At 40.5% G+C, this 12,236-nt stretch overlaps 1 protein-coding gene across 2 annotated transcripts in view; it reads left to right on the top strand.

Annotated features, from left to right (window-relative positions):
* The window catches only part of Ep300 (EP300 lysine acetyltransferase), a 70,216-nt gene that overhangs the window by 50,014 nt on the left and 7,966 nt on the right, over positions 1–12,236 (top strand). For both annotated transcript variants that reach the window (XM_085831710.1, XM_085831709.1), the window contains exons 20-28: positions 882–962; positions 2,994–3,050; positions 3,608–3,685; positions 6,254–6,321; positions 7,033–7,183; positions 7,287–7,433; positions 7,730–7,843; positions 9,036–9,201; positions 10,878–11,042. In XM_085831710.1, coding sequence (XP_085687836.1) covers positions 882–962; positions 2,994–3,050; positions 3,608–3,685; positions 6,254–6,321; positions 7,033–7,183; positions 7,287–7,433; positions 7,730–7,843; positions 9,036–9,201; positions 10,878–11,042 — 1,027 coding nt within the window. The remainder of the gene's footprint in view (positions 1–881; positions 963–2,993; positions 3,051–3,607; positions 3,686–6,253; positions 6,322–7,032; positions 7,184–7,286; positions 7,434–7,729; positions 7,844–9,035; positions 9,202–10,877; positions 11,043–12,236) is intronic.

The raw sequence follows: 12,236 nt of genomic DNA, 5'->3' as shown, positions 1-12,236 counted from the left end.
GTCTTCACTTACCCAGTAGCTGTATACACTAATCTCTTGATTGTGTATAATTAATCTCTTATTGGTAGTAATCATACTTTATTAGAGATCATCTAGTGTTTGTTCTTGGATCTCTGCAACAGACCTGCACATCTAAGCAGTGATTGCCCTGGCCTGTTTAACACTGCCAACACTGGCTCAGAGGTTAAGAGCACTGGCTGTTCTTCCAAAGGACCTAGGTTCAATTCTCAGCAACCTCATGGCGGTTCACAACCATTTATAATGCAGTCATTTCCCTTTTCTGGTTTGCATGAGAACAGGACATTCACATACATTAAATAAATAAATCTTGCATGGTGGTGGCAGTGCACACCTTTTATATATATGTGTGTGTGTGTGTGTGTGTGTGTGTGGGGTGGCAGCAGCAGCACTGTGTAGTGACAGTTAAGCAGTATGGGTCTAAGTGAGAGGTCTTTTTTATTTGGTGTAATCATTTGCTGCCTGTGATCCCATTGAAATATTTAATGCTAATATGTGCTTTGCCTTGGCTTTCTGCTTTGTGTTGTCTTGTCTTGCTTTTGTTTTTTGTTGTCTTGCAATCCCTCATTTCTTCGTTTGTTTTGTTTTTTTTTCCTCCCTCATGCTTGTCGTTGTCTGCGCTTGGCTTTGATTGCAAAAACAAACAAAAAAAACCAAAAAACAAAACAATCAAAAAAAACAAAACAAACCCAAACTGTGGGGCCCATAAATCTGCATCATTGAATGTCCTTGTCGCCGTTGATGACCTGCTCTCTGCTCCCGTTCCCCTCCTTGGCCTGCTGTGATTGGTGGCTTCGTTGCTTGGCTTGGGCTGTGTTGTGTGAACGGAACAGTTCACCCCAGTATGGCCTTCTTGCCGACAGGTATCATTTCTGTGAGAAGTGTTTCAATGAAATCCAAGGGGAGAGCGTTTCTTTGGGTGATGACCCTTCCCAACCTCAGACGTAAGTAACTACATCATTTTAATGCTCTTCAATCTGCTCTTTTAATTCTCCATCTCACAGGATTGTCCTCAGGCTTAGAAGTGCTCTGAGACTGTTGTCTGTCCAATACTGTATCCCACCAATCATCGCTTACTGTTTAAATACAAATGATTTTGTGGTAAATTACATTAGATCTCCGTTGCCTTCTCACATAGAGGTACCTGTACTTTTATCTCTGGCTACTGGCTACTCAACTGGTTAACAAAGTTCTGTACTAAAAGTTATCTAAGCATTGAAAAGTCATCTTAGTCATAATAATAAGTACTTGTAAAAAGCATACCTTCTCTTCTAAAAATTGAAATTTTGTACAAAAGCATTTCATTATTAAGTATATTGAGTTTGAATGAGGTTGTACTCATAATGCACTATATCTTCTATTGTAGGTTAACAGAATACCCCCAGTTAGTAGATTTTACTATATAGCTTTAAGTATGCCTGCCTGGAACTTTGTAGTTTATTTTATACAGCAACACTTTCCTTTTCAGTTATTGTTGAAATACAGTGTAGTAGGCTCTGGTTGCCTGTGTAGGAGAACAGATGCTGAGAACCTACAAACAGGCATTTTGACTCTTAGCAGAACTAGAGAAGTACACACTAGGGAAGGCTTTCCTGCTGTGGAACCACAGAGTGGCCTGTGAGGTATTGTAAACTTTAAATCAGTAAGACTCTGAGGTTAGGAAGTATAGAGCTCCCAGCCTGCCTCTGCAATTCTATAATGAGCCTAAAAGACTACATTTAAAAGTTCCCATGTCATTCTGGATGCTCTTGGTCTTTGGGTCTTCTATCAAGGTCTAAGGACAAGCAGAAAGGTGAATGAATCTTAAGACTTTTATTTATTATGTAAGATATGCTTTTAAATTAGTTTTATAGGGGAGTTGGGGGTCCTAGGCAGTATGAGAAGTGATGGCATTAATACTATGAAATGAAACATTTTTGTCCATCAAATTTAGTCTAAGGTAACTGCAAGAACCTAAAGCATGCACCAGGCAGTGGTGGCACATGCATTTAATCCCAGCACTTGGGAGGCAGAGGCAGGCAGATTTCTGAGGTAGAGACCAACCTGTTCTACAAGTAAGTTCCAGGACAGCCTCTCAATATAAAAACAAAAACAGGGAGGCAGAGGCAGGCGGATTTCTGAGTTCGAGGCCAGCCTGGTCTACAAAGTGAGTTCCAGGACAGCCAGGGCTATACAGAGAAACCCTGTCTCGAAAAACCAAAAAAAAAAAAACAAAAACAAAAACAGGACTTGACCATCTTGTTCCTAAAACCAAACTTCCCTCAAATACAGAGGGATGGCCTTTTGTGTGTGTGTGTTTTCCCCTATCCCTGTAGGATCTCACTATGTAGCCCAGGTTGGTCTGTAATTTCAGATCTTCTAGCCTCTCAACACTGGGATTAGAGGTGCACATCACCATAGCTACCTGTCCTCTGGTTGATTCCTTTGTGCTTCTTGGAAGAGTGATAAGGGTAGGGTATTACTCTATTCTAGACTGCAGGCAGTTCTCCATCCTCAGCCTCCCAAATCCCAACTAAAACTATTCTTTTTGTTTTTGTTTTGTTTGGTTTTGTTCTTTTCCAAAACCAGAATCTCAACTACATACCTCTTGCAAAACTCACTATGTAAACCAAGCTGGCCTCTGCCTCTACAGTGAACATCATGTTTATAATCTGGGAACAGCAGATTATAAAAACTAGATACTACATAGAACCAGATTTCAAAATAGAACTATACATATAACATATTTAATCTGCACTGCAGAGGCAGAGGGAGGTAAGCTCTGTGAGCTCAAGGCCAATCATAGCTACATATGACCCTTTTTCAAATGGATTTGTGTGTCTTAATTATGACATCATACATTGCGTTATATACAACTGCATTTTCTATGACCCAAGAAATAGTCACAGAAAGTGAATTTTGTTCAAGGAGCATTGTATATTCAAGTAGTCATTATTTTTGTTTGTTTTCTCATTATGTCTATTTTCTTTCCTTAGTACAATAAATAAAGAACAGTTTTCCAAGAGAAAAAATGACACACTGGATCCTGAACTGTAAGTAGTTTCCCATGAATACTCTCTGCCCTTTTTTTTTTTTTTTTTTTTTTTCAAGATAACCTAATGTTCTTGGGCTAACATCTGCCTTTCATAAATGTTACAGAGCCTAAGGCTATCTATCACTTTACAGTTAGTGTTCATTTAATGTTCCCTGTCAAACAGCACCCTACTTCTGCCCCGTGCTGTGCTCTCCTCACTGCATTTCCTGTGCATCCTCAGAATCCCTTAGGCTACCTGTCAGCTTTCTGAGCCTCATGCCCTCAAGAGGACATGTTCCCTCTTCTAACTCTGAATGAATATGGGTAGGGTGACTCTTGGGTCTCAGAATTGAGAGCTGCCCTTCTGAATTGAAATTTTAGGTTGTTGGTAACATAGCTGTGCTTTACTGCTTCTGAAACTTGCCCTCCCTATAACATAAAAGCCGGAAAATCCTTCACTAACCTAATGTTTTAACTCTGGGCGGGACAGTTGTCTTTTCATAGAATTTACAGGAGATAGTGGACGTGTTCGTCAATGATGCTTCGGAATCTTAGAATTCATACTGTTCATTCCAGGTTTGTTGAGTGCACAGAGTGTGGAAGAAAGATGCACCAGATCTGTGTCCTTCACCACGAAATCATCTGGCCATCTGGGTGAGGCTTGAGACATTAGCAGATCTGTTTTCTTTTCTTTCCAAGAGCATTCTTTTCCATAACTGTTTTGTATGTTCAAGGTTACAGATTTTGTTAGGGCCTCACTATGTAGCACTGGCTGGCCGGGAACATTCTACCTCCTGAGTGCTGGGATCCAACGTGTACATTGCTATACCTGGATGAAGCAGTGTTCTTCTAAGTATTTTCTTTGGGATGAGTTTAGCTCATTTGTACAGCACATGCCTGTCACAGTTTGGCTCTGGGTTTTATCCTAACACTGCTAAAACTGTTTTTTCTTTGGATTGGAAAAGGATCAGTACAAACCCAGTTTTTTTTTTTTTTTTTTTTTAATTAGGCATTTTTCTCATTTACATTTCCAATACTATCCAAAAAGTCCCCAATATACGCCCCCCCCACTCCCCTACCCACCCACTCCCACTTTTTGGCCCTGGCGTTCCCCTGTACTGGGGCATATAAAGTTTGCGTGTCCAATGAGCCTCTCTTTCCAGTGATGGACGACTAGGCCATCTTTTGATACATATGCAGCTAGAGTCAAGAGCTCTGGGGTACTGGTTAGTTCATAATGTTGTTCCACCTATAGGGTTGCAGATCCCTTTAGCTCCTTGGGTACTTTCTCTAGCTCCTCCATTGGGAGCCCTGTGATCCATCCAATAGCTGACTGTGAGCATCCACTTCTGTGTTTGCTAGGCCCCGGACAGACCCAGTTTTAAACTATAAATAGCAGCTGAGGAGATGGCACACTCGCTACTTAATTGTTAAGATACTCAAAACATCTGTAATATCTCTATATGTGTGGTACCCGCCTATAATCTCTGCCTTTGGTAGGTAGATTCCCATATACATTTATCTATTTTTAGATAGATAGATAGATAGATAGATAGATAGATAGATAGATAGATAGAACCTATCTCCATAAAAGGAAGGAAATGTTATGTTGATATTAAAGCCAGTATTAGCTGTAACAGAATTTGCCAGATTTGAAAGTGTTTACTGATAACTACAGTCTTAAAAGGGAATAGGTATTGGTACAAAGTCAAGGAATACCTAGTTGTCCTTCCTGAAGCATCCTAATTGGAATGATATAATAATGACTCTTGGCCAGGCTGGGGGACCAGTAACTTATAGACTCATAGTATTTCAAATGAGAGTCAGAAATGATACTTTTCATTTAGAGAGAAAGGGGCTGCCTCTTTGGGTTTTTTTGAGACATTATTTTTCTCTGTAACCCTGGCTGTCCTGGAACTCAGAGATCTATCTGCCTCTGCCTCCCAAGTTCTGGGATTAAAGGCGTGTGCCACCACTGCCTGGCTAAAGGGCTAGTCTTTGTTCCCAAGGAAAACAAGTTAGAGTCAAGTTATATCATGGGGTAGAGTGTCCTTGCTGTCTAATGCTCCCCTTATTAGACTACTTTTTTAATAAAATTAAGAGTACCCACGGATAGCATCATTCATCTGGGAAAATGCCAATAAGTGATTGTCAGTGGCTACCTTTCAGTTTTCTGTTAGATTCCCCTTGGTGTATAAGAGACACGCTTGACACGCTTGACATGTTAAAAAGGCTTAAGAAGTTTCTTAAAATTCTTGTAATTCAGAATTTCAGACCAGTCTGCTAGTTAAAGATAATCATTGATAATGTATTGTGGCTGAAATAAATGGCTCTTGCAGAGACCCTGAGTTCAGTTCTCAGCCCTCAAGTCAGCAGCTCACAACTACTTGTAACCATTATTATGCCGAATCCATTAGCACCCACACGTAAGTGGCACATACCCAGAGACTTTTTTTGAGATAGGATTTCTCTTGTAGAACAGGCTGGCCTTGAACTCAGTGTTGGGATTGAAAGCGTGTGCCACCACTATCACTACATGACTAAATTATTTTTTTAAAAAACATATATTAAGCTTGCTTTGTTTTTTGTATTTTTTTTCTAATTAGAAGATGTTTTATTATAGTATTTGATGCCAGTACTTAATCGTCAAAGGGTGACACAGGAAAATTGGGAGTTGAAGACCAGCCTGGATATAATAGCTAGGGATACATACAGTTCAGTAGTAGGGAACTTGCCTAGTGTATACTTACAGAACTCTGTGTGTGTGTGTGTGTGTGTGTGTGTGTGTGTGTGTGTGTGTCTATGTGGTTGGTGTGAGGAAACGTGGATCTATCATCAAACTCGCTTTGAAATCTGTATATAGCCTTGAGCAACCCTTCCTCACATCCCTCTCAGGTTCTGGGATTATAATAACCATGTAGCACAGAAGCCTAAGGAGAAAGCAAAAGGCTTCTTCCTTGTTGGTGTCTTTGAGATGCCCTGACCGGCTGATCAGGACCTCCTCGATCTTCCTGTCTCCCATTCTCAGTTGTTATCTTGTTTCTCTCAGCTAGAAATCCTAGACCTGCCTTCTAAAAACTATACTGTTTATACCAGCTTTGTTATATATGTAGGAACTTGTGCCAAGTGTTTTTTGCGTTTACCTGGATTTGAATGATGGATTTTGTTACATGGTGCTTTAACTTGTATGTTATATAAGCAAAGTCCTGATTTACATTTTAGGTTTGTCTGTGATGGCTGTTTAAAGAAAACTGCACGAACTAGGAAAGAAAATAAGTTTTCTGCTAAAAGTAAGTCTCATTCTTAGAGGTAAACCTTACTTTAAACAATAACAAATAGCTGGGCGGTGGTGGCACACTCCTTTAATCCCAGCACTGGGGAGGAAGAGGCTGGCAGATTTCTGAGTTTGCAGCCAGCCTCTACACACACAAACACACACACACACACACACACACACACACACACACACACATATATATATATACCCAAAATTAATCTATTTTAGCAAGTGTTGTACATACCTCTAAGCCCTGTACTCAGGAGGCAGGCAGATCTCTTGAGTTTGAGGCCAGCCTCATCTACATAATGAGCCCCTCTTTCAAAAGAGAAAAAGAGATTTAGCTAAAATAAAATAATCCTATAGCATACTGAATATTGAACTATAAAAAAAAATCACTGAAGTTCTAATACATTTTCCCCTCTATTTCTTCCTGATTTGGCTCATGTCATAATGTGGTGCACATGTAAAAGTGATTGACTAGAATCAATGTAAAATTAATTTACAGGCACCTTCTGGCCTTACCTGATACTTTGTATTGAGAGATACAATATCATAGTTATCTTACTATGTTAAAAAAAAAAGAAAACAACCAAATACATCAGGTTAGTTGAACCTCAATATTGACAGTGAAATTTGAGCCACGGTAATGATCTTCCTACTCTAACATTTGGAATTGTGTACAAGACCTTAACTTGGTAACTTGTAACTTTTATGTTCCTAGGATTGCCATCTACCAGACTTGGGACCTTTCTGGAGAATCGAGTGAATGACTTTCTGAGGCGACAAAATCACCCTGAATCAGGAGAGGTCACTGTTCGGGTTGTTCATGCTTCTGACAAAACTGTGGAGGTGAAACCAGGCATGAAAGCAAGGTGTCTAATGATGTCTATTTTGTATTTATAGATCCACAATCGTGCTCACTCAGTTATTGTTGATTTCAACCTGAATGATTTGTGATTTCCTTTTCATCTTTAGGTTTGTAGATAGTGGAGAGATGGCAGAATCTTTTCCATACCGAACAAAGGCCCTGTTTGCCTTTGAAGAAATTGATGGTGTTGACTTGTGTTTCTTCGGCATGCACGTTCAGGAATATGGCTCTGACTGCCCCCCTCCCAACCAGAGGTAGGACTCAATGTGACCAGCTTCTCATGTTGTGGGAGGGAATGGCAAGGGGATTGGGTTCCTGTGATAACTGGCAGAAAAGCACACTGGGCAGAAACAGGATGGTGAGTATAGCAGGTGCCAGGTCAGTCCTACATGGAAACCAAGGCAGACCCAGGTCCCCGTAGTCACACCTGGGATTTCCCTATGATAATTACATGGAACAAGAGCACAGGAAGGAATGCTGATGTCTTTAGCCATATAAACAGTAATTTAATATGTAATGAAACCTTTTTCCTTCCTTGTCTTTGATATAGGAGGGTATACATATCTTACCTCGATAGTGTTCATTTCTTCCGTCCTAAATGCTTGCGGACTGCAGTCTATCATGAAATTCTAATTGGATATTTGGAATATGTCAAGAAATTAGGGTAAGCTTATTAAAAAGTGATATGTTGTAGAAAATGTATATGTATTTTTGCTTTCTCATGTTGGTTATGATACAGTGGAGCCATGACCTCAGTTTGTTAGATCCTCTGTGATATGAAGATGATATCACCATGCTTTAACTAATAAACCAATTCTTTAGTTCTGTTTTGTTGAAACCATTGATGTTATTCATTTGAAAATAAGATGTTTTCTTGATCCTGTTGTAATTTTGTATAAAGACTAACAACAGGCTGAATATGATACATACAATCCCAGCATACAAGAAACCTGGCTGTCACCATTGCATACACTAGCAAGTGTTTTCTGTAAGGACCCTGATATAGACTAGACCGGGGCCTAGCAAACACATAAGTGGATGCTCACAGTCAGCTATTGGATGGATCACAGGGCCCCCAATGGAAGAGCTAGAGAAAGTATCCAAGGAGCTAAAGAGATCTGCAATCCTGTAGGTGCAACAACGTTATGAACTAACCAGTACCCCAGAGCTCTTGACTCTAGCTGCATATGTATCAAAAGATGGCCTAGTCGTCCATCACTGGAAAGAGAGGCCCATTGGACATGCAAACTTTACATGCCCCAGTACAGGGGAACGCCAGGGCCAAAAAGTGGGAATGGGTGGGTAGGGGAGTGGGGGGAGGGTATGGGGGACTTTTGGGATAGCATTGGAAATGTAATTAAGGAAAATACGTAATAAAAAAATATTTTAATAAAAAAAAAAAGAAAGAAAAAAGAAGAAGCCTGGCAGTGTAGAGTACAAGTTCATTTATAGGTTAACATGTGCAGATAGTCCTTACCTAATCAATTCTGGAGAGTATTTGCCACCTAACTTGTAGCAGTTCCCCTTGCACTTAATTTTTAGGATGGGTTTCTTCCCTTTTTTGATCTTAAAATACAGACTTGAGGTTTTAGGATCAAGAACCAAGCCCCTCTGTAAATGAAATTCACAACATTCCTCAATGGCCTTTGAAAACAAGTAGTAGTATGAGAACTGTTAGTGCATCTGCTTTTGGGTCTTATTGAGAGTAAACATTTGTGTCATTGTTTTTTTGCCTTGTTGTTTACCATGTACTATGTACAGTGGTTTGCACCTGTAGCCTCCACTACTCTAGGAGGACTACTATAGCTTTCTCTAACACTAATGATATCTTGATGTCCTTCTCTTTGTGTTTTTAGATACACAACAGGCCACATCTGGGCCTGTCCACCCAGTGAAGGGGATGACTATATCTTCCATTGCCATCCACCTGATCAGAAGATACCAAAGCCCAAGCGCCTGCAAGAATGGTACAAAAAGATGCTTGACAAGGCTGTATCAGAACGTATTGTCCATGACTACAAGGTCAGTTGGAACATAGAAACATACTAGTCTACTATTTTCTGTCTTCTCTTTGACAAGTATTGTTCAGTCTTTTGTTTGTTTGTTTGTTTGTTTGTTTGTTTTCGAAACAGAGGTTCTCTGTGTAGCCCTGGCTGTCCTGGAACTCACTCTGTAGACCAGGCTGGCCTCGAACTCAGAAATCTGCCTGCCTCTGCCTCCCAAGTGCTGGGATTAAAGGCTTGTGCCACCACGCCTGGCTTTGTTCAGTCTTATAACGTGTAACTGTTATAATTATTTTAGCTTATTAAAGTTTATTTTTAATACATAAATTTTCAAATTTAGAAAGGCTGGGTGTTAGATGATTTACATATGAGCAAAGTAGTGTTTGCCTATAATCTCAATTTGGAAACTGAGGCAGGATAATTCAAAGTTCAAAAGTGTCTTGAGGGCTGGAGAAATGGATCAGTAGTTTAGAGCACTTGGACCCAGATTTGATTCCCAACACCCAGATGGTCACTCACATCCATCCTCGACTCTAATTCCAGGCTCCTCTGTGAGCACACATGTGCATGCGGTCAAACATGTATACATATAAAATAAATCTAGTTGTTTTTTTTTTTTTTTTTTTTTTAAGATTTATTTATTTATTATATATAAGTACACTGTAGCTGTCTGTCTTCGGACGCACCAGAAGAGGGCATCAGATCTCATTACGGGTGGTTGTGAGCCACCATGTGGTTGCTGGGATTTGAACTTCGGACCTTTGGATGAGCAGTCGGGTGCTCTTACCCACTGAGCCATCTCACCAGCCCATAAATCTAGTTTTTAATTAAGTCTGTCATAAGTAAGATGTGGTGGTACATGTCTTTACTCTAAGTGGATAGGCAAAGACAGGTAGATCTCTGAGTTTGAGGCCAGACTTGTTTATATAGGGAGTTGCCGGCCATCCTGGGCTAAGGGACACTTTGTCTCAAAAAAGAAAGAACTGGGTATGGTTCAGAATTCAGGAGACTGGAGTAGATGGATCTCTTGAGTTCTGAGGAGACCAGCCAGCCTGCTTTACATAGTGAGGTCTGTACATAGTGAGCCAAGGGTAGAGAGATAGTGAACCCTCTCCAAATGAAAGAAGGAAATAATAAATACATTGTTATAAATGAGTATTCTGACTAAATCTGGCCTGTGCCCTAGAGAACATTTTCATGTTTGTCATACAGTGAAAGCTTTTTAAAAACAGAGCCAGCCAGGTGGTTGTGGTACATGCACAGGCCTTCAATCCCAGCACTCGGGAGGGACAGGCAGATCTCTCTGAGTTTGAGGCCAGCCTGGTCTATAGAGTTCCAGGAAAGCCGGGGCTATACAGAGAAACCCTGTCTCGAAAAAAACAAAAAATAGACAGATAGATAGATAGATAGATAGATAGATAGATAGATAGATAGATAAGATAGATAGATATTTTAAAAAGAAAGCATAGAAATTCCTAATCAGGGGCTGGATAGATGGCTCAGTAGTTAAGAGCACTGACTGCTCATTTAGAGGTCCTGAGTTCAATTCCCAGCAACCATAGGGTGGCTCACAACCATCTGTAATGGGAGGATCTGATGCCTTCTTCTGGTTTCTGAAGACAGCTACAGTGTACTTACAGACATAAATAAACCTTTATAAAAGAAAAAATTTTAATCCTGGGGATTTTTTTACAGGATATTTTAAAACAAGCTACTGAAGATCGATTAACAAGTGCAAAGGAACTACCCTACTTTGAAGGTGATTTCTGGCCCAATGTTCTGGAAGAAAGCATCAAGGAGCTTGAACAGGAAGAGGAAGAGAGGAAACGGGAAGAGAATACCAGCAACGAGAGTACTGATGTAAGGGCTTTCTGTGTCTGCAGTGTCTACCTTGACACCTCACTGACAATACAGAAAGGAGTTTACACTTTCAATTTGGTGTAAAATTTAAATTCTGCTAAGTGTAATAGGCTTCATTTCATCACTTAGGGTCTCAGACTTCAAGGCCTACCTTGGCTTCATAGCAGCCAAACTACCTTAGAACAAAGAGTTTCTGTGTTTCTGAGTAGTATCCTGGATATTGAGTAATATAAGTTCCTGGAAAACTGTACAGAAAAATATATCTAATAGGCCAAATTATAGCTACTATAGGCTTTGCTGACTATATATGCTCTCTAGTTTATTTTTCCAGAAGTGCTGAGCATCACAGGCAGTCACAAGCCTGGAACAAAGTTAACTTGTCTCCTTCATAGTATCCTGGTCAGTTATTGACCAGACACATCTTGACTGTTCTCTGGATTTCAACTTAATAAAATGGGAGCATGTTAGACGGAGTGACACATACCTTTTTATTCCAGTACTCAGGAGGCAGAAGTAGAGAGATACACATTGAGTTCCAAGGCCAGACTTCTATATAGTGAATCCTTGTCCAAAAAGAAGGGGAAAAACAGGCTGGAGCACTTGGCCACCAAACCCAGAATTCATTCCCTAAACCCACATGGTTGAAGCAGAGAATCAGCTACCATAAGTTGTCCTTTGGCCTCTACAGGTGTGTGCCATGGTGTGCACAAATACAAGGGCCCTAGATGAATAAGTTTAGGCTCCAGTACCTTTTAAGGCAAGCATGGCAGTACCCATCCGTAATCTCAAGTTGTCTGTCTTCTCCCTCTCCCTTTCCCTCCCCCCACCCCACCCCACCCCTTATTTACCAGATTTATCCTTTGGTTAACTTCATGAATGAATAGGTGGTAGAGTTTGGCAGCTTGCTGGTTTCCCTCTTCCTTTCCTTGGTCACTGGCCATGGTGCCACTCATTCTTCAGTCTTGTCTGTATCTGACCTCTTAAGTCAATGGCTTCTGCACACTGGGGCTTTTCTTTCTGTTTTTTGTTTTGTTTTCTAAAGACTGTTTCCCTGTGTAGCCCTGGCTTTCCTGGGACTCACTCTATAGATCAGGCTGGCCTTTAACTCAGAGATCTTCCAGCCCCTGTTTCTTGAATGCTGGGATTAAATTCATAGGCCCCCAGCGCCCAGCAAATTGAGACTTCTTAAAATAC

Source organism: Mus caroli, unplaced genomic scaffold (genome assembly GCF_978045245.1).
Source record: "Mus caroli unplaced genomic scaffold, Mus_caroli_1 scaffold_16, whole genome shotgun sequence".
Lineage (NCBI taxonomy): Eukaryota > Metazoa > Chordata > Mammalia > Rodentia > Muridae > Mus > Mus caroli.
The sequence above is the reverse complement of the archived record's forward strand: the minus strand, read 5'-3'. Positions and strand labels throughout refer to the sequence as shown.